At 41.0% G+C, this 22,397-nt stretch overlaps 1 protein-coding gene across 1 annotated transcript in view; it reads left to right on the forward strand.

Annotated features, from left to right (window-relative positions):
• The window catches only part of ttn.2 (titin, tandem duplicate 2), a 211,120-nt gene that overhangs the window by 6,413 nt on the left and 182,310 nt on the right, over positions 1-22,397 (forward strand). Inside the window, exons 2-30 of the mRNA XM_036209774.1 lie at positions 768-871; positions 947-1,150; positions 4,938-5,225; positions 5,302-5,384; positions 5,716-5,930; positions 6,010-6,085; positions 8,016-8,306; positions 10,415-10,651; positions 10,734-10,841; positions 11,169-11,465; positions 11,657-11,716; positions 13,070-13,328; positions 13,734-13,800; positions 13,886-14,077; positions 15,087-15,229; positions 15,348-15,496; positions 15,584-15,811; positions 16,614-16,855; positions 17,153-17,385; positions 17,465-17,629; positions 17,706-17,874; positions 17,972-19,668; positions 19,746-20,027; positions 20,114-20,380; positions 20,535-20,807; positions 20,987-21,250; positions 21,329-21,589; positions 21,731-21,991; positions 22,122-22,385. Coding sequence (XP_036065667.1) covers positions 781-871; positions 947-1,150; positions 4,938-5,225; positions 5,302-5,384; positions 5,716-5,930; positions 6,010-6,085; positions 8,016-8,306; positions 10,415-10,651; positions 10,734-10,841; positions 11,169-11,465; positions 11,657-11,716; positions 13,070-13,328; positions 13,734-13,800; positions 13,886-14,077; positions 15,087-15,229; positions 15,348-15,496; positions 15,584-15,811; positions 16,614-16,855; positions 17,153-17,385; positions 17,465-17,629; positions 17,706-17,874; positions 17,972-19,668; positions 19,746-20,027; positions 20,114-20,380; positions 20,535-20,807; positions 20,987-21,250; positions 21,329-21,589; positions 21,731-21,991; positions 22,122-22,385 — 7,366 coding nt within the window. The 5' untranslated portion in view covers positions 768-780. The remainder of the gene's footprint in view (positions 1-767; positions 872-946; positions 1,151-4,937; positions 5,226-5,301; positions 5,385-5,715; positions 5,931-6,009; positions 6,086-8,015; positions 8,307-10,414; positions 10,652-10,733; positions 10,842-11,168; positions 11,466-11,656; positions 11,717-13,069; positions 13,329-13,733; positions 13,801-13,885; positions 14,078-15,086; positions 15,230-15,347; positions 15,497-15,583; positions 15,812-16,613; positions 16,856-17,152; positions 17,386-17,464; positions 17,630-17,705; positions 17,875-17,971; positions 19,669-19,745; positions 20,028-20,113; positions 20,381-20,534; positions 20,808-20,986; positions 21,251-21,328; positions 21,590-21,730; positions 21,992-22,121; positions 22,386-22,397) is intronic.

Below are 22,397 nucleotides of genomic sequence, written 5' to 3' on the forward strand. Positions count from 1 at the left end.
AAAAAACACAAATATATCGCTGCTAAGTATACGTTGCACCTCTGGCAAAACTATGAAAAAAACTGTGACTTATTTGCCGGAAAATACAGTAATTATTAAACTGATTAGTATGACACTGTAATTTACCAAAGTTATACTTTAAATAATATTTTCTGGGATTTTAATTTTTTTGTATTTCAACCATTCTTAATATGAAGTTATTCTACTGGTGTAATTTCCAATAAAATTAAATATATATCCTTACATTTGTGATTAATTTTAGCTGAATTACTGATTTTTGAATTTTGCTAAAGAGATTTAAAGTAGCAAATTTAACCAAAAAGCTAAAAATAATGTAACAACGTGACACATGATTTCTATAATACGTGTTCAGAACTTGTTCTTGGCTGCTCTTATTTTGTAATTTGTAAAATATGTTGATACAGGGCTTAATAAAGTGGCACTTAAAATTTTCACCGTGCCACTTGGTAACCATTCCTAACAATAAAATTTGGGTGAAATATGTGCAGCCAAATGCAACAATGTGCATCTTGGCCACATGTAATACATGCAGCCAAGAAGAATTTCCATCCGTTTTGTGCTCGCACTTAAACACATGCGAATGACATCAGCCAATTTGTAATTGAGAACATAAATACCCTAAAAGATGAAATCAGAGGAGTGGACACCCTCGACTATTTGTCACAGTTTATCTAAATTTTCATGAACAGGAAGTGGAATTCGAGCTGTTTCTTGTTACTGACTTTGACTGTTTGGTGTATCTGCAGGGTGCCAACCAACATGTCAACACAGGCGCCGACGTTCACACAGCCGCTTCAGAGCGTTGTGGCACTTGAGGGTAGTGCCGCCACGTTCGAAGCTCAAGTTAGTGGTAAGAAGGAAGCTGCTGAAAAGGTCGAGTTCTGAATGTTCTGTCGGGATCCTCTGACGTCACGCTCTCACCCAGGTTCTCCAGTTCCTGAGGTGAGCTGGTTTCGTGATGGCCAGGTTCTTTCTGCCGCTGCTCTTCCCGGCGTTCAGATCTCATTCAGCGATGGCCGTGCTGTTTTGACGATCCCCGCCGTGACCGCCGCACACAGCGGACGCTTTTCTGTCAGAGCAACCAACGGAGCTGGACAAGCCACAAGCACTGCTGAACTACAAGTCACAGGTGGGTGAAGTCACCTGGGAACCAAGAAAGTGTTTATCTCAATTTTATATATAAAAAAGAAAAAAATCTAAAGTTTTGACTTACAGACTCTTCCTTCCATCTTCTGTATTAATAAAATACATCTACTGTGATTGGCCAGCTCATGATCAGGCTCCGCCCATTATCCCATATCAGTTCTGCTATCTTAAAAGTGAGTTTGATTGAAGGCAAAGTTCAGTTTTTTTTTTCTTTTTTCCGTAGAATTATGTATTTTTTAAATATTGTTTGGGAAAACTATATATTTTATATATAGAGATATATTTTAAAGTGGGCAGATGACATGTGATACGTTTGCACATTTAAGAAATACAACAAATCTAAATAGTAGGGGTGTGTATTGCAAGAGCCTGACAACACAATATGTATCTTGATACGTCTCACGATGTATTTCGTGAAATATCCCAAAATGAGAACATTTTTTCACCTTTTTTTAAGCGTTGCCTACGACTAAGAAAAAAAACTCTAACCTGGATTTTAATGCATCTTTTGTTGTCATGAAATGGTAAACTTAATTTTATTGATTGATCACAACATTGAGTATCTGCAATTGTGTACTGATACTGGCAGCAGTGTGGTATAGACCTTCGTTTCGGTACCCATCCTAAGTAAAAACTAAATGGTACATATCTCATAACAATAAAAATCGCAAGGCTATATTTTACACAAGCTGGTTCTCATGAGATCTTGTTGTTTTGGTCACAGTTTAGAGCTGCTCAAAGAGGCTCAGTGTGCTGCCACCTAGCGGTCAGGGATTTATACAGAAAACAAAAGTAAGATACTAAAGGATGCTCATCAAAAATTAACTAAGTATGATATTATCAGTATTTTAAATTTATACAAGTATTACCAAATGAAATATTTCAATATATTGTCAAATCAATTCTATCCTTACACCCCTACTAAATAGATTTTGGCCAAAAAACAGCTCTTCGTTTGAAAATTGCAGCTCTTTAGCTCCCTCTGGTTTTGGTTTGGTGATTTGGGTGTTTTTTTATTTTTTTTATTTTTTTTGGTGTTGGGTTCTTTCATGTTTGGTATCAGAAACAAGGCGTCGTGACATCAGATTAGTGACCGTGTGATAATCAGGACTTTCTGGGAACAAACAGTCAGAAACCAGTGATGTTCTTACAGAGGCCTATCGTGGTCTAAATTTATCTGACGCTGGGTCCTGGGAGGGGGGGGCACATGTCATTCAATCCAATGATAAAACCGATTTAGATGCAGCTGCTGCAGCATATCTTTCCTTAACAGGAATCAAGCATTGTCTAAACTGTGAGGACTCATCAGTGGTCAGACACACTAAAGAGGGGTGTTGTGGGGGGTTTTGAGTGTCATTATGGAAAGCAGAGATGAAGAGGGGGAATCACAAGAAGTATCAAACAATGGTTCAACTCTTCTGAAAGATAAATATCAAAATGGACAAAAGAGTCCTGTGATGTTAAATTAATGGGACTTTATTTTCTTCTTGTATCTTCAGATAGTTTCAAAAGATGTTTGGATTGCTTAAGCTTTTGTCACAACTGTTCTTACAGGTGGATATGGGTCAAAAATGGTCAGATCTGTACGGGCACACATGAGGCCTGCATCAAACATAAAAATTGTAGACCTCTCATTTGAACCTGTAGAGCCAAAATGTTCGTGTATATTTTTTTTACGGGCATTTTGCGGGAAACAACAGGTCGTAGCGAACACTTAAACAACACTTAAGGGTTAGTCAGGGTGAGACGTAGGCAAGTCGTACATATTTTTTATTTTTCAATTCCCAGTTACGTCCCAAATCCAGGGAAAAAGGAAGAGTTAGGTAACATAAAGGAAAAATTAAGATAACAGCACATGAAACACTGGGGCTAAAATAATAATAAAAATAATAAAAAAAATCTTAAAATCAATCTTGCAATGCACAGGGAGTCAATGCAGCATTTTAAAAATGGGTGTAATGTTTTCTTGCCCCCTGGTCCTCGTCAGAACTCGTACCGCTGGGTTCTGTAATCATTGTAAGTTTGAAAAAGACACAGAGCAGGGCTTTACAATCATCTAACCAGGTAAAACTAAACGCATGAGCATCTCTGTGCTGGTAAGAGAAACTCTGCTGATGACTCTGGTGGCCTTTTTAATGTGTGGCTACAATTCATGACAATAAATCAAAGAGAAGAACTTTGTGTTTTATTAGCACTCAATAACCCCCTCTCCAAAAAATTACTACTAGTGATAAAGGAACATAAAGCGTACAAAAACTAGAACCAAAAGATTGGGGTCAAAATAAATGGCAAACCATTGAAAGCAGGCTCTCACACACTCCTAAGGCCAAGGCCAACAGCAGGGACAAATTATAGGTTTATCTTAAGGAATTCAGCTGCTGCTGCTGCTGGGGCAAGCCTCTGCAAGGCATAAACACGCAACCAAAAACAAGCTGAAAAAATACACATGAGTGGTCTAGGGCTGTAAGGCTGCAAGAAGCCTTACTGTTCATGTGGTAAGTGTGGACTGTAAGAATTTAGAAATGAGACAATCCGAGTCTAGTTCGTGTTGATATACAGTACTACATTTGTACGGTATCTGAGGAACCAGTACTCGCACTTTACTAATGATAGTGTGGCATAAGGCCAACATACAACAGTATGTCATAAGTGTGTACAACCAACATTAGCCTTACGAACACTCCCCAAATGCTTCATTTAGCACTCACATGACAGCTCTACATTCCTGCATGGACACCTGCACCCCATTTAAGATGCGGTCGATCCTCTCGATGGTCCTCCTGTGGACCAGACACTCCAAAAACCCGCCACACCCGTACGGGTAAACTCCCTGTATGGGTGTATATGGCTAAGGCACATGTGTCAAAGTCGAGGCCCGGTGGCCGGATCTGGTCCTCCAGATCTATTATTTTATTGTTATTAATGGCCCGATGTTATCTCGCCCTCATTTCTAACTTAAATAATTTTGACAAAATATATTTTAGTGAGAGCAAAAAACTGAAAGTTATTTAAAATTTAAGTTGATTTATTCTGGAATAATATTCCTACCTGTTTATTATTCATAATTATGTTGAAAAAAAGTACAGTTTTAAAATTTAAACATCTGGCATTCTGCTAGCTGTTTGGACTATTCGTGCATTTACTAAGATTTTTTAGGCTATTTTGGTGTTTAGCTAATATTTCAGTTACATGCTAGCTGTATGGCTAATTTAGGTTTTTAGGCTGTTTTGGAAGGAGGCTACTGATTACAGAAAAGCTGTTTTGCTAATTTCATTTTTTTTTTAGGATATTATGAAGTTTAGCTATTTTTTCAGCTACATGCTAGCTGTTTTGGCTAATCTATTTTTTTCTTTTTTTTCAGTTTTTTAGGCTAATTTGGGATTTAGCTAATATTTTAGCTGGCTATTAACTTCAGCATTTTCAGCTATCAGCTTCAGAGTTTTAAGCCATCAATTTCAGCATCTTCAGCTGCCAAATTCAGCTCACAACATTCACACTAGCATTATCACAGGTAATGCTATATATCTAGTTTATAATTATGTTAAAAACTTATGGTTATAACGTTTTTAATACGTAGTTTAGTGTTCAATAAATGTTTATTCTGTTCGGCCCGTGACCTAAGGTGCGTTTTGGATTTTGGCCCCTTGTGAGATTGAGTTTGAGTCCCCAGGTCTAAGGCTTAAGTTAAAATTTGTTTTTACTGATGAATGCTTGGTGAAGTTCTGGTCAAAGCTCCAGGCTGATGTCTGGTCCGTTGTGTTTCCCTGCAGCAGAGACGGTGCCGCCAAACTTTCTTCAAAGACTTCAGAGCTCTACCGTGAGGCAGGGCAGCCAGGTGAGGCTCGACGTCCGGGTGACAGGCATCCCCACGCCTGTGGTGAAGTTCTACAGAGAAGGGGCTGAGATCCAGAGCTCGGCAGACTTCCGGATCCTGCAGAACGGAGACGTGTACAGTCTGCTGATTGCCGAAGCCTTCCCAGAGGATTCTGGGACCTATTCAGTAACAGCAACAAACAGCAGCGGACGGGCCACGTCCACCGCAGAGCTGCTGGTTCAAAGTGAGGATCATCAGTTCTACCAGGTCTGTGTCAAATCCAGATCAGTGCTAAAGCTGCTGATGTGTTTCTGATACAGGTGAAGAAACTGTTCCTTCCAAGAAGACAAAGACCATTGTGTCCTCATCCCAGATGGAGACTTCTCAGACCACAGTGCAGAGGGTGAGACATTTTTAAACCCAAATATCTCTCAACAGTGTACAGATGTTGTATCTTTAGCAGGAAACAAACATGGAAGAGAATATTAATTCACTTCATCAGTTTTTTGTTTGAAAGACTTTAGGCATGTCATTTTTTTTTCCAAAATATGAAACCAGATGAAATAGATATTTCAATTTAGTGATTTGTTTGGCAGAGAACTGCTTTGTGGAAAAGACTATATAGTTAAAAGCTCAACTTTATCCTGTGTCTTCAAAACCTTTGAGAAAAAAGAGGATTAAATCAGTGCCCAAAGCTTTGAACGATACATATACATTTTTTTTTTATTTTCCAGAAGGTTGAGGCCAGTTTTCAGGCCACCACCATGATGGAGATGCACGTAGAAACAGGAATGATGACTCAGCATTTGGCTCACAAAACCCCCCCACGGGTCCCCCCCAAGCCAACGTCCAAGTCCCCACCCTCCTACGTTTCCAAGGTAACAGGAGGCCGTCAACAGTCCCCATCACCTGTGAGACACGTGAAGGGACCGACTCCAGCCTCCGTCACGTAAGAATCACCCCCCACCTCCCCCTCACCTCCCCAATGTTATGTAGATGTATTTAATACTGTTTGCTGCTGTCTGCAGATCTGTCTCTCCCTCCAGCAGAATATCTGCCACTTCTATCAGACCAGTCAAATCTCCTGTGATGGCCAGGAAACAGGTAGGAGTTTTATGTTAACTTCTTCTTACACAAATCCTAAGAACTAATTTGAAACCTCATCTGGGTTTTTTTCTGTGTGGAGTTTGGATGTTCTCTCCGTGTATGTTTGGGCTTTCTCATGACTCATGACTTAACTTGAGACAATATTTACAGAAGAGAGCCACACATTTATTGCTTGGTTAATTGATTGATCTGTTTTTTTTTTCCAAGCATAATTTGTGGACAATAAAAGCCAAAAAAATCCCACAGATTTATCAAACTTATCACAGAAATAACTACATTCATTTATTAAAAAATCAAACTAAAAGCAACATTTCATTTGTTAAATATTGTGATTATTTACCAGTCAAGTAGAGGTTGGTTGTTTCCTTGAAAAGGAGTGGGAAGAAGCAAATTTAAATACATTACCACTTCTTACAAGCAGTGTTGGGCATCTCACTTCAAAAAAGTAATTAGTTATAGTTACTAGTTACTTCTCCCAAAAAGTAATTGAGTTAGTAACTCAATTACTGCATCTTCAAAGTAATTAGTTACTTGGCAAAGTAACTCGTTTGCACGTTTGTGTTGTGATTGTAATGTTTATATCCGTGTCTACCGCCTGTTTAGATACAAAAACATGATCACATTTGTCAATCGCGGCATTTTATTGTGAAAAACTGGTTATATTTTGAAAAGAAACCGGATTTTCTCATGTATCTTGATGCAACTTCCGGCCAGAATTGACGCGGAACGCTCGGGTGCGAAGCGCCCAGCTCCAGCAAGATCATCAAACTTTGAAGTAACGCGCCGCGATTTACACGAAGTAACTATAACGGCGTTACAGCGAGGATGAAAGTAATTAGTTAGATTACTAAATTACTTGATTTATAACGCCGTTAGTAACGCCGTTATACTTAAACGGCGTTAGTCCCAACACTGCTTACAAGTCATTTAATTTCAAAGATTTGCATAGTTTTCATTTTCCAGTTCTAATCTGATTGACTGCCATTTTTTTAAAGACACAAAACAAAGTACTTATTGATTATCTCAGAAAACATTACATGATTTCAGTAAACAGTAACACGAATCACACATTGTGTAACAGATATGTAATAATTATTGATTATAATCAGAATATAAATTCATATAAATCTAGAAATCACCCCTGCACATTGCAAATCAAGTTTTCAAGTAACAAATGAATGCTTATTGATTATCCTCAGGAAGAATTCTTACATATTTTCAGTAAACATTAATTATTCACACTTAAAGTAACCGATATGTGTAACAAAACGTTTTACTTTTTCTTCTGTTTTTCCATCAAGTTATTTTTAGAGCGTCTAACTGGATCAGATTTTAACATAACAAATCTGAAAAAGATATGCTTTCTTTGGGTTGAAAATAAATATATCTTTTAAAACATTGTAGTTTTTTATTTTAAAAAAATGTGGATTTTTTTCTTATTTTAGTGTTGATCACATCAATGGATTGATGTTTCTGAGGAAAAATGAAAATTTAGAGAAATACTGCATTCATGCGGTGTTGGAATGATCGGAAAAATGTTGGTCCAAATCAGAAAACACACATGAAAATCAGAAAAACAACAAATCCTCAAACTCTCATCACATGAATTTAGAATTCGTAGTAGTATGGTGAGACACCAGAAAAAAATGGTTAAGGATTATAAATATAGTTTATTCCAATTTGGCTGGATTAAATAGTTTAACGTCCTTGGCCGTAGTTTAACCATCCCTTTTTTAAAGAGTCGATTAAAATGAGAAGTTGGTGGTGAGAAACAGCGACAGAAGGAGAGAAGTTAAAGTTCCAAAGACATTTCTGATCGTTTCTTTAGGATCTTCTATCAGAAAAGTCTTAAAGTTCTCCATCACAACAAGAATTGTGATTTTTTAATTCTTCAACCAGTTCTACTGTGACCTTTTTCCGGCTGCAGGTATCTGCCTCTGCAGAGGTGCTGCCACCCTGGAAGCAGGAGGACTACGTGGCTGAGGGCAGTTACGCCAGCATGACCAGCATGACCAGCATGACCAGCGTCAGCAGCGCTGCTCAGCTGCACATGGAGAAGCATTGGGAGCAGCAAGTGGCCACCAGCAGACAGGTGAGGACGACTCCACCTTTCTGGATGTGGTTTGAATGCACTGCGCTTCATCCGTCCAGCATCCAGACATTAGTCCTTCATTTTTGCTTATATTTTAACTATGAAGGCAAAGATGACATAAATCTAACATTATAATTTATTTGATAAAAAAAAAAAAAAAAAGATGGACACGAATACTTCACATGTTGATCTCACCATTTTGTAAATAATAGCGTAAATTCCTTACCAGAGAGAGTTCCCTCGTTTCACTCATTGGTTTCCTTCATGTCACACATATTATTTTGTACTTCTGTCATGTTTCCTTTAATGTCGTTCCTTTTTTAGATCACACATCCCAATTTCTTTCTCTCAAATGTGACGTTTTGGAAGTCATATTTTTCTTTCAGGTTTCTTGGTTGTCCTTTATTTTTTAAAATATTGTCTTCCTCCTCAGATCCCATTTCTGTTCCGGACTCAGTGTTTCTCTTTCATGTCTTTTATGACCTTCATTTTCCATTTCAGTTTTCTTTCAGGTCACACGTTTCTCACACTACACATTTCTCATGAACTTCTCATGTCATGTCTTTCATGTCTTCGTCTTTTGTTGTTTTATTCCATGTGTCTCGGGGTCACACGTTTCTTATGGCATAATTTCCTTTCATCTCAGTTTTTGTCTTACATGTATGACTTATACTTACATGTCTGTCTCATGTCATGTGTCCATCTCGTGTTATGCTACGTTCACACCGAATGGGATTTGTGCAGCCAAATTCACGTCCTTCACTTCTGTTTGGACATGCGGCAAATTAACTGCTGGATGATTACCCCATTCACAGTGAATGGAAGAATTAAATGATGTTGAGAGATCAAGTTAATTAATATTAAAGACATTAGGTCTCCCTGTCTGGGTTCATGAGATCATTCAGAGACTCTCTCAGTATGCTGTAGTTCACCATCTACTGCTGGAGCTGCATCTGAATGATGGCCGCTGTCAGCGGTACTTCCGTCTCTCTGTGACCCAGTTTGATGACTTGCTATACCGAATTAGTCCAAGGAGGGGAAAAAACTGAAAATAAAAATGAAATTAGAGGATCTTTTAAATATAGTCTCGAAGGACTAAAGTAAAATATTACAAAGTTCAAGGGGATTCTCCTCCACGTTGGTTTTGGACTCCATCTGCTTATTGCGTCATCAACTTTTCCCAGGCCAAAGCTGAATTCCTGATTGGTTTACACAAAGTGAGTTCTTTACAAAGGTTTGAATATTTTCACTGGGCCACATAGGTGTGCTGCCCAAACTGCGTTGTCCCTAGACCACCAACCCTAACACTAAAACCCTCTGACACGTCTGTACATTGACTTCATATTTATACTGGACGCCCCTGCCAACATGTAGTCCGGTTGGGTCACATGTCCTGTGTCATGTCTACCATGTCTTGTTTCTTAGAATACATGTGTGTTTAGTCATTCATCTCACGAGATGTAGCTTTCATGTTTCAGTTTTTATGTTCCACACGTGTCAAAGTTCAATCCCTCATCATTCTCTTCTGCCATTTCTTTTGCTAGTGTTGTATTCCCCCATTTATCATGGAAGTTCAATTGTAAAAATAATCCAGAGTAGATAAAATCTGCAAAGCAGTCAGCTTCATTTTATACATTATTACATATGACTTAAGGCTGTAAAACCCCTCAGTACACATTATAAAAACACTTTTCTCAGACAGACATGAACTTTTTCAAACTTTTCTCTCATGTTTATATTCTCAAAGTTCAAACCTTCATATAAAAACAAGTCAAGTTTAGTAGAATGAAAAACCTAATTGAAATTAAACGCATTCTGTACGGAGACAGCAGGGAGAAGATTGATTGACAAAGGTCTACAGACAATAGTGCAGAACATGATGCACTGAAAGGAGAAAAAAAAATCTTCAAAACTGTTAAAAAAATATCTGCAAAACAACAAAACTACAGAAGGTGAACTGTGTTACATCAAGGGACCATTGTATGCCTTTCATCTCTGGTGTCTACTTCTTATAGTGTATTTATTAGAACATATTTCTCAAGATAATTGTAGTGTCTCCAATCGTTCTCATGTCTTGTTTTCATGTTTCATTGGTCATGTGTTACATGTTTCTCACATGTTTCAGGTCACATGTTTTTATGCTGAGTCTCCATGTTGCATATTTCTCTTGTCCGTGGGGTCTAACTGGTTGTGTGACCTCTCTGAGACCCCTGTACTGCCTGTTGTGTCTTCAGGCTGTGACTGAGAAAAAAGCTGATGCGGTCGCCACCGTGGTGGCCGCTGTTGACCTCGCTCGTGTGCGTCAGCCCGTGCCAGAGGGCAGCTGGGCCGAAGAGGCTTTCGGGATGGAATTAGAGCAGGACATGGCCTTAAGTCTTGAGGAACAAGCCGTTGCAATAGAATCATCTCCCGCTGACTCTGCAGTGTCCACAGACCAGCACAGAGTCCAGACGCTCCAGGTCCGAGGACTTCCTTGAATCCCGTTGCATCATGTTTCAACGTCTTACTGTTGATGCCGTCTTACCCATCTAAACACTTTGTTGGTTGCTCCAGATTCAGAGAACAACAGAAATGTCCTCCCGTGTGGACACTGCTGCCGTCTCAGTTCCACATTTCACAGTTTCCAAAGTTTCTGTTCCTAAACCTGACCTGAGCCACGAGGTAAGAGGACCAGCTGCCGGGCCTGACCCCATCCCATCAGCGCCATCTTTAACACATCCACGTCTTAACACGCAGCATCCACAGTGTTGCTCTTCACTCTGATCTGCTCCATCCTAAAGCACCCTTCCCTGATCGAGTCTCAACTGCACTTCACCCCGTTTGAAAATGTCAAACACTTCCAACTCCTTTTTCTTCTGTTTTGTGATCTTCCGAATAAATGTCACTCTCTCCAGCCGCTTTCTTGTTCCTTATTCCCTCCATTTGCGTTTCTATGACGGTCTTCACTCACTAATCCTCAGAGTGCGGAACCCTGGTTTGTTCTTGAAGATGGCTAATGCTGCTCTCTCATTGGCCGGTCAGGTGTCCGTGGCCGGCTCTGCCGTCGCTGCTCTGCACAAAGAGCTCTCCTCCCCCTCTGCTCCCAGAAAGGTCATCAAGCCGGTCAAGTCTCCCAGTCCATCTCGCAGGGTGGCATTTGTGGAGGCGAGGGAGACCACAGAGCGGCCCCCTACTCTGTTTAGGGACATCAGATATGAAAGGCAGTTCGAGGGCGGGGCTTATGCAGTGAGTGAGGAGGAGTTTGAGGACTGGGAGCCGCAGGTTGGTTCTTTCCTGCCGTCCTCTCTTCACCTTTAACTCTTGTGTGAACTCTCATTTTAGATCCCAGCAGCCAATCACACGCCACCTTCCTCCTTTTTGATATTCCTCCCTCCGTCCCTTACATAGAGTTTCATTTCCCATAACCCTCCTCTTCCCTTCTGACATCACTTACGCTCCTTGTTTTCTGGGAGTAACTCTTGTTGTTGTTCTTGTAGGAGACTGCTGCTGTGCCCACAAGAGCTCAGGAACCAGCTGTTCCCCCAACCATCATCGCTGTGAGTACGCTTCCTGTTTGTCATGTGACTCCACCTGTGTCCTTATCATTGACTGCATATGAGAACTTGACTGAGTGTGAGTTAAACGTCACCCATGGAAAACCGCTTCCTTCCATCTCCGACCAAATGATATCAATTAATACGCCTTTTTTTTAATGATAAGGATGTCGCCATGTTGGAGCCACAGAATGTCAGTAAGCAGTGATTGGTCCGAGTTGGCCTGAGTCAATGTGTCTATGGCAACCAGTTCCACCAATTAGGAGTGAGATTGTTGGAAGGCCACACCTCTTCTGCTAAAAGAAGGCTAGGAAGAATTTGTCAATCAATGTTTTGAACGTAAGACATGAAACCACATTCTTCTAATGAGGCATCTGATTGGCCAGTCTATAACTTGAAAAAAGAATGAGGATTGTCAAGAACATATTAAAAAATGTGTCAGAGCAAGAATGCTTATTCTGACAAATATATTGACTGAGTAAAGCTGTTTATTTCTCTATACGAGGCCACAGGATTTTGGCTTCTTGGAACTCACAAGTACTTCCTGTTTGGAACACCAGGAGGAATGAGTCACTCAGTCCAATTCTCATACCGCATACACTCAATGATGGTTATTCAGGCAAACATTATCATAATCTAAATCAAATAACATTTGAAATCCAAATATTTTGACATTTGAATTATGCTTCTGTAGAAACTGAAATCTAATGTTACGCTAAAAAACAAGGTTTCTGTTGACTTGCCTTAATTTGTAAATTGTACCGAAACCATGTGGGTATTACGTTTTTGTGTCCATTTTAGTTATAAAGAAGTTGGTAGGATTCAAAAAAACATATGTAGCTAATGCCACTGGACCTAGTGTAGGTAAAACGAATTAAATGAGGGTTTGTACAGACAACTGTTTATGTAAATGTGCATGTATTTTTGTTTATATGTATTTAATATTCATGTAAAATACCATTTTTATTTTCCTTGTTTGATATATTGTGATTTAATTTTGTTCATTTAGCAAGAGGGGCAGATAACATAAGTTTTCATCTTTCTTTTCATTTATTAATTGTTTTATATTTATTTAGTATATTTAGATGTTATTTATTGTTACTAAATGAAATAAAAGTAATAATAATAATATACATTTATATAAAATTTGAGGTACTTATTAAAAAGAAAACAAGTTCTTCAAAAATCTTCATGTACACAAAAGTATTTTTTATATTTCATGATGTCACTTGAGGTGGTCGTACGAGCCTCAAGAAAACTACAAGACACACCTGTACTTCCCTTAAAGTTGAGGTCTAGTCTTGAAGACAGATGCATGATTTTAGCTATCTGATGGTAATCTGTGTCTCATTCTAGGGCCTGAAAAACTTGACTGTAACAGAGGGCGAGTCTGTGACCCTGGAGTGCCAGATCAGCGGCCAGCCCGCCCCAGTCATCATGTGGTTCAGAGAAGACTACAAAATTGAGAACTCAATCGACTTCCAAATCAGTTATGAGAACGGATATGCCCAGATGGTGATCCGCGAGGCGTTTGCTGAAGACAGCGGGCGCTTCACATGCACCGCCACCAACCAGGCGGGAACCATCAGCACATCCTGCTACCTGCTTGTCAAAGGTGTCTATCCTAACACACTTTTTAAATCAACATTAGAATCCTGAGATGTTACTCTGTTTTTTGGTACTTTTAGGTCAATTGATTTAATCTCTTTTGTCCTTTAAAGGATACACAGTCATCTCTGGTCTTTATTTTTTTTTTTAATCAAAGACATTTGATTTTTTTCTTGTTAGAGACAAACATCATACCTTTGTATAACCTCAGTTTTTAGATTCACTACATTTAAGTCTGCGCATGTCTCTCATATGCATATGTCACGACCTAATTTTGGCTTTGGTAAAACTTTATGTGGTCAAAAAATTCCCTAAAATCTATGTGTATACTCCTAGAACTAATAGTAATCAATGCAAAGTCAAATATTTTGTATTTTGATGCATAAATCTGTTAATTTTCTCTGTATTGTAGTATCAGAGGATATTGAGAGCAGAGAGGAAACTGCTGTGATAGAAACTGGAATGACACAAACACAGAGGTGTGTTTTAAAGACCCGCTGCATTGTTTAAATCCCTGGAGGAAAAACAGCTGCAGGTTCTCATTAAACTCTTCCTATCCCTCAGTTTTTCTGTTGAGACAAAGGAGCAGAAAGAGGTGAGCACAGGAGAATCTGAAGCTCCCTTCTTCATCCAAAAACCCACCGCACAGAAGCTAGTGGAGGGAGGAAGTGTCTACTTTGACTGCCAGATTGGAGGGAACCCGAAACCCCACATCATCTGGAAGAAGAACGGCGTACCGCTCACCACTGGATACAGGTGCAAAGTTGTGAAATTCTAAACGACTCCTGAAGAAAAAAATATGTAATGAGGGATTGCTTTTGTAGAAACACTCCAAAGTGACACTCAGACACTGAGGAATTGTTTTTTGTTCCAATTATCACTCTCCTACTAACTACACAAATCTGACAAGTCTGGCTACCTGTCCAGGGTGTTTAAAGGCTTCACCCAACAGAAGCTGGGTTAGGCTCTGTGACCCCTAAAGGGATATGGTGGGCCAAAAAATAGATGGATAGACATTTATTACCACAAGGCTGTCACAAAACAACTGTATATGTGATGAGATGAGATAAGGTCATTGGGTCAACAATCACCTGGAAATATCTGAAGGCAATTGAATGCACTTTTGCACACTGCCCTTTTCAATTTTTAATGAAATGAAATTAAAACGTATAATTTTCCTTCCACTTCACATTTGTATGCCACTTTGTGGTGGTCTTTCACGTAAAATTCCAACAAAAATAAATGTATGTTTGTGGTCATAATGAGAGAAAATGTGGAAAAGTTTAAGAGTATGCATACTTTTGTAGGCCACTGTATGTTCAGTCATTTGGGAGACATTTTAATAAAAATGTAAGTATTTTTTTAAGTATTTCACAAGGAAACACATGATACAGATGATCAACCACAAGTAAGGTGGGAAAAGCTGCAAATCAAGCAAGTATTTAGGTCTGGAAGACCTGGATGAAGCCCAGATAATTGTGGATACAGAGAAAAACAAATCTATATTACATTTTGTACGATATGATGCTTCTATAGTTATCACTGAATTTAAGTTTTTAGATTTGTTTGTTTTCTTTCAATTCAAAGGTCCTTATGGCAATACATACTATAATGTGTAAAGTGAAGACCATGTTTCATTTGTGATCAAGCCTGTTTTTGGTTTATGTGCTTTTGTCTAAAGGCACAATTTATTTGTTATGAAAGAGAATAAATAAATAGCAGCAATAACTTTACACTATTAAACTTGTATGTTTTATGTCATCAGATATAAAGTTGCCTACAGAAAAGAGACTGGCGAATGCAGGCTGGAGATCTCCATGACTTTCGCTGATGATGCTGGAGAGTACTCCGTCTTTGCTAAGAATCCCCTTGGAGAAGCCTCAGCCTCTGCCAGACTGCTGGAGGAAGGTATCTGCATCTTTCATCTCTCACTTGCTCTTTGCTACTAGTCTGTTTTTTTAATTTTATTTAGGTAAGGAAGGACATTTGTCAGTTCTCCCTCTATTGTTTGTGTTTTTGCAAACAGCGGAATATGAAACCTGCATGAAGCAGCAAGACGTAACATATAAAAGTGAAGTAACGACAACAGTGACCCAGGAGCCGTCTGTGGTCATCAGTCAGTTTGAGAAGGAACAGGAGAGAGTGACGGCCCCTGTGAGCTTTGTCTCTGAGACGGTAACTTCTTCTATGCACCTGTGAACTATGTCTCTTAGAATCCATGGTTCTTTCTTTACATGTAAAACACTTTCCAATTGTTTGCAGGAATTCCTTATTTCCGCGTTTGAAGAGAGGATCATTCAGGAGATTGAGCTCCGCATCATGAGAATCTCCTACAGAGAGCTGGTGATTGAGGATGGAGAGATGGCGGTGACTGTTGCAGAGGAGGAGGCAGTGCAGCCGGCCTTTGGCACACCAGTCAAAAACTACCGCATCATGGAGGGAATGGGCGTCACTTTCCACTGCAAGATGTCTGGAAATCCACTCCCAAAGGTACAAAGATATTTGTCTAAATTTCTAAAAGGAGTTGGCTTCTTCTTCACCAAAGCGGTTAGATACACTAACAAGCCACTTTATTAGGAACACCTTGCTAGTGCCGGGTTGGACCCTTTTGCCTTCAGAACTGCCTTAATCCTTTTTGACTTAGATAGGTAATATAAATGTTTCTCAGAGAGTTTGGTCCATATTGACATGACAGCATCACACAGTTGCAATCTCTCATTCCACCCGATCCCAAAGGTCCTCTATTGGGTTGAGATCTGGTGACTGTGGAAGCCATTTAAGTCCAGTGAACTCATTATCATGTTCAAGAAATTAGTCTGAGATGAACATTGTCACAATGCATAATAATGTCACAATGCTTATTTGGCTTCTTTCTTTAAACTCAAGTAAACAATGCAGATAAGGAGAGTGAAATGGTCACTTCTTTTATGTAATAACCAAATGTGTGGGGATGAAGTGAGTTGGAACACACAAAGAAACCATCTCTAGATAGATTAGGGAGTTGCAATCATCTGATGGATAAGCTTCATTCACACAAATATGGTGGTGAGCTAGCATATGTTAGCGAATATTCCCAGCAAGCATATTAGGTGGCAAAAACAAAAGTAAGTCCAAATACGAAGCTTTGAGGAACACTACTAGTGATGAAGTTTCAAAATCTGAAAGTTACACCTGGTGGTATGTTCAATACAAAAGGTTTGGTCTGGATTTTAAGACTGTAACACTCAAAAGCCAATCTCTTCAGCATTAAAACATCATTATTTATTTAAAATAATTTTCTGTCCTGTGTCAGATTGTCTGGTACAAAGACGGCCAGCGCATCAGACCTGGTGGTCGATATCAGATGGAGGTTCTTCATGACGGAAGAGCAAGCCTTCGATTGGCTGTGGTGCTGCCTGAGGATGAAGGGGTGTACACTGCCTTTGCCACCAACATGAAGGGCAATGCTGTCAGCTCTGGAAAGCTCTATGTGGAGCCATCTGGAATTGCCACACCTCAGAGATACACTCCACAGCCATCAATGCAGAGGATCAGGTTAGTCCAAATGTTTCTGACTTTTATGCAGTAGAAAAAGGAGACTCCTCAGCCCTCTGTTCGAGTCTGTAATTAATGGTTTAGGAAGCTAATTAAAAAAAAGAACAAACAACAACTTGAAAATAGTTATGTGGAAAATGGAAAATTTGGTTTAGGCAATTATTCCTGCTTTGGATTATGCTTTGGTTTTCTCTACACACATCTTGTTACCACAGAGGCAGACCCATGTTTGCAACATGCCAAATGCCACTTGTGATATAAAGTTATCTTATTTATCTTCATCTTGTGGCTTTTTAGGTCCACATCTCCTCGTTCTTTGAGTCGCTCCCCGGGCCGTTCGCCAAGCCGCTCACCTGGACGCTCACCAGCCCGCCGTCTGGAAGAGACAGATGAGATTCAGCTGGAAAGACTTTACAAACCGGTGTTTGTCTTGAAGCCCTCATCCATTAAATGCTCTGAGGGACAAACTGCCAGATTCGACTTGAAGGTTGTAGGCAGACCAATGCCTGATACATACTGGTTCCACAATGGTGAGAGGAACATAGTTTAACCAGCTTAACATTCAAATGTCCAGATTTGTAAAATTCTGTAATTCATCTGTCTTTGAAGGACAACAAGTGGTAAACGACTACACACACAAGATAGTGATTAAGGAGGATGGTACTCAGTCCTTGATCATCGTCCCAGCTGTACCGCAAGACTCTGGAGAATGGACGGTTGTTGCTCAGAACAGAGCTGGACGGACATCTGTTTCAGTAAATCTCTCTGTTGAAGGTAAGTCAGACACAAATTTGTTTCTTTACTCCAAAGCTTCCATGCAGTTGACCCTATCTTTCTCTATTGTCTGAAGCCCGTGAAAGCCTGGCTCGACCTCAGTTTGTGGAGAAGCTGAAGAATATCACGGTGAGGCAGGGCACTCTGGTTGAGCTGGCTGTCAAAGCCATGGGAAATCCCATTCCAGACATTGTGTGGCTGAAAAACAGTGATATTATCACACCACAAAAGCATCCCCATATCAGGTGTGTTCCTGACTTTAGCAATTGTCCATTTTTTGACATTTTAACTTTTCCTTTTATTGTATAACTTGAATCAGCAAACAAATTTGTTGTTTTACAGGATTGATGGAACTAAAGGAGAAGCCAAATTCCAGATTGCCTCAGCTGCAGGCTCAGACAGTGCCTGGTACACTGCTACAGCCATCAACAAGGCTGGTAGGGACACTACTCGCTGTAGGGTCAATGTTGAGGCAGACCTCAGCGCCCCTCAGACAGAGAGGAAGCTCATTATCCCCAGAGGAACCTACAAAGCCAAAGAGATTGCACCACCAGAGCTGGAGCCTCTCCATTTGAGATACGGACAAGAGCAGTGGGAGGAGGGTGACCTCTATGACAAAGAGAAGCAACAGAAACCTCTTTTCAAAAAGAAGCTGACTTCCATCAGAATGAAGCGGTTTGGACCGGCTCATTTTGAATGCAGACTGACCCCTATTGGTGATCCAACCATGGTAGTGGAGTGGCTGCATGACGGCAAACCTCTGGCTGCTGCCAACAGGCTGCGCATGGTCAATGAATTTGGCTACTGCAGCCTTGACTATGAAGTTGCCTATGCCAGAGACAGCGGCGTCATCACCTGCAGGGCCTCAAACAAGTTTGGAGTGGACCAGACCTCTGCCACTCTGATTGTCAAAGATGAGAAAGGCCTTGTTGAGGAAACACAGCTTCCTGAAGGCAGGAAGGGGGCGTACAGGGTGGATGATATTGAGCGCCATATTCATGAGAGAGGACCTGCTGGTGTTAGCGGTGATGAAGAATCAGAGAAGACAAAACCTGAAATTGTCCTGCTTCCTGAACCGGCTAGAGTACTGGAAGGAGACATTGCACGATTCCGCTGCAGAGTTACTGGCTACCCAGCACCAAAGGTTAACTGGTACCTCAATGGACAACTTATTCGCAAAAGCAAGAGATACAGACTTCATTATGATGGCATTTACTACCTTGAAATAGTTGACATTAAGTCCTATGATTCAGGTGAGGTCAGAGTGGTTGCAGATAACCCTTTAGGCACATCTGAGCACACAGTGAAACTAGAGATCCAGCAGAGAGAGGACTTCCGATCAGTGTTGCGTCGAGCCCCAGAGCAGAGGCCTGCAGAGGTCCCACACGAATCTGGCAGAACTGGATTTGACATTGTGAAAGTTGATCGACCAGGCGAGGTCCCACAGGACAGGGAAGTTGTCAAGCTCCGCAAGGCACAGAGAGTTGTTCATGAGAAAACTTCAGAGGAGTCGGAAGAGCTGAAGAGCAAGTTCAAGCGCAGAACAGAGGAGGGCTTCTACGAGTCCATCTCAGCTGTGGAGTTCAAGTCTCGGAAAAGAGATGACTCCTATGAAGATCTTTTGAAAAAGACCAAGGATGAGTTGCTTCATCACTTGAAAGAAAAAGAAGAACTAGAAAGGAAGAGGTTGGAGGAAGAGGGCAAAATCACCATCCCCACCATCAGACCAGAGAGGGTCCAGCTCTCACCCAGCATGGAGGCACCTAAGATCTTGGAACGCATTTCTAGCAAGACTGTTGCTCCAATGGATGAGGTCCGTTTTCGAATCAGAGTTGTCGGTAGACCAGAACCTGAGTGCCAGTGGTTCAAGAACGGCATTCAGCTGGAAAAGTCTGACCGTATTTACTGGTACTGGCCAGAGGATCATGTATGTGAACTGGTAATTAGAGACGTCACAGTAGAAGACTCTGCCAGTATCATGGTGAAGGCCATGAATGTCGCTGGAGAGTCTTCGAGCCACGGCTTCTTACTTGTGCAAGGTAAGTTACTCTTCTAGACAGAGCACAATCATGTCCTGGTTTTTACAAAAGTCATATGGCACACTTTCTCTTTGCAGCCAAAGCAGCAATCGATTTTACTCAAAAACTAGTAGACGTCACCGCTAACGAGAAGGATACCATGATGACCTTCGAGTGTGAAACCAATGAACCTTTTGTCAAAGTGAAATGGCTCAAAAACAATTCAGAGATATTCTCAGGAGACAAATACAGAATGCATTCTGACAGAAAGGTCCACTTCCTGTCTGTGCTGATGATTGAAATGAGGGATGAAGCAGAATACACCTGTGTGGTTATAGAGGATGAGAATGTAAGGACAAGCGCACGGCTCTATGTTGAAGGTAAGTACTCTGAGTCTCCTTTTTTGTGATACTTTTGCACTTTTATTATGGAATGAAAGATCACTTTAGTGTTTCTCTGTGACCAGGTGCCCCCCTGGAGCTCATCAAACACATGGACAACATTGAGGTACCAGAGACCTATGCTGGAGAGTTTGAGGTTGAGGTATCCCGTGAGGATGCAGAGGGCATATGGTACTTTGGAGACAAGGAGCTCTCTCCTAGCAGTAAATATATCATGTCCTCTCGCCGTGGAAGGCACACCCTGTCCGTCAAAGATGTCAGAAAAGAAGACCAGGGGAAATATACCTTTGTATGTGGGGATCTGAGGACCAGTGCCTCTCTGAAGACAAAATGTATGTTTTCCTAAGCACAAATTGCACATTGTAGTGTAAGCAAGAGGCTATGTTTCTCTGGTTTTATAGCCAGCTCTCACATTTTGTAACATTTTTAGTTGTTTCTTGGTTTCCATAGCATATCTTGGTAAAAACAATCTTTTTCTGTCCTCAGTGCGTCCAGTGACACTGATGCAGCCCCTAACTGACCTTACAGTATGTGAGGGTGACATTGCCCAGCTAGAAGTTAAGTTCTCCCAGGAGAATGTGGAGGGATCTTGGATGAAGAGTGGCCAAGCCATCACGGCTTCAGACCGTGTTCACATTATTATTGACAAACTCGTCCACAAGCTGCTGCTGGAGAATGTCAGCAGAGAAGATGCTGCTTCCTACTCTTTTGTGGTTCCAACGCATGAAATCTCCACCTCGGGCAAACTCAACATTCAAAGTAAATACTGAGAACACAGCGAAAAATATGGAAGCTCTTTCTTTCTCTTCTTCTTTCTTCTTTTTCTTTCTTCAAAGCACTTTGAATTGTCTCTGTACATGAAATGTGCTATACAAATAAACTTGCCTTGCCTTGCCTTTCATCTCTTCATGACCATGTTTTGTTGTCTGTCTCTACAGCTATTGACATCGTTGTGCCACTGAAGGACATCTCTACCATTGAAGGGACAAAGGCTGTCCTGGAGGCCAAGATCTCCGCCCAGGATGTCAGTTCTGTCAAATGGTACCACAATGATAAACTGCTGATGGCCAGTGATCGAATCCAGATGGTGGCAAAAGGAACGAAGCAGCGACTGGTCTTTACTAGGACCTACGCATCAGATGAAGGACACTACAAACTGGTGGTGGGGAAGGTGGACACCAGCTGCAACGTGACCATCGAACGTAAGATTTTACCTTCTTCTATCATGTCACCATTTGAAGTTTTAGGGCTATATTTAACCAAACTTGTTGTATTTACAGAAATTCAAATTGTAAAGCACATGGAGGACAAAGTGTGCTCTGAGTCGCAGAACGTAACTTTCAATGTGGAAGTTTCCCACCCTGGAATTGACCCGGCCTGGACCTTCAGAAACCAGCAGCTCAAAGCTGGACCCAAATACAAAATGGAGACAAAGGGTAAGGCTCACTCTCTGATGATCATTGACACCATGAAGGATGAGGAGGGCCAGTACATGTTTCACGCTGGGGAAAAGACATCCAGCGCCAAGCTCACAGTCTCAGGTGTGTATAGATATGATACTTTCCTTTGGTTTTAACTTGATGGCTCATAAACTAATTTATACTCACAAAGAACGTCAAAAACCTGCTTGAATTCTCTGTTTCATTTCTGGACTCTAATATTCTATGACATGATTCCACCAGGCGGAGCTATTACACGCCCCCTGCAGGATGTGACCGTCGCAGAGTCTCAGACTGCTGAGTTTGAGTGCGAAGTTGCAAACGCCAATGCTGAGGGAAAGTGGCTGAAGGACGGCCAGCCCCTGGACTCCAGTGAGAACGTGGTGAGTGAGGTGAAGGGGGCCGTCAGGCGCCTCGTCATTGTCATCACCAGACCACAGGATGTGGGAGAGTACACCTACCAGGTGGCCAACTCCAAAACCAGCGCTAACCTCAAAGTAGAGGGTGAGTTCCTGCTTTGTCCTTTCAAAGAAAAGGCAAATAAAATAAGTGCAATAAAGCAAGCTTACTTTAAAAAATGTATCTTCAAGTTGATGGTTTATAGAGTTCTCATGGAGATTGTGTGTTTTTGCAGCGGTGAAGATCAAGAAGACTTTGAGAAACCAGACGGTGACGGAGACCCAGGAGGCCGTGTTCTCGCTGGAACTCACACACCCCGACGTCAAAGGATCCCAGTGGATCAAGAACGGAGTAGAACTGCAGAACAGTGACAAGTTTGAGATTACCTCTGAGGGAACGGTCCAAACTCTAAAGGTGAAAAACTGCAACACTACGGATGAGACGGTCTATTCCTTCAAATTGGGAAAGCTGTCTGCCAACGCCAGACTCAACGTTGAGAGTAAGTGTGCAC

Source organism: Oryzias melastigma, linkage group LG21 (assembly GCF_002922805.2).
Source record: "Oryzias melastigma strain HK-1 linkage group LG21, ASM292280v2, whole genome shotgun sequence".
Classification (NCBI taxonomy): Eukaryota; Metazoa; Chordata; class Actinopteri; order Beloniformes; family Adrianichthyidae; genus Oryzias; species Oryzias melastigma.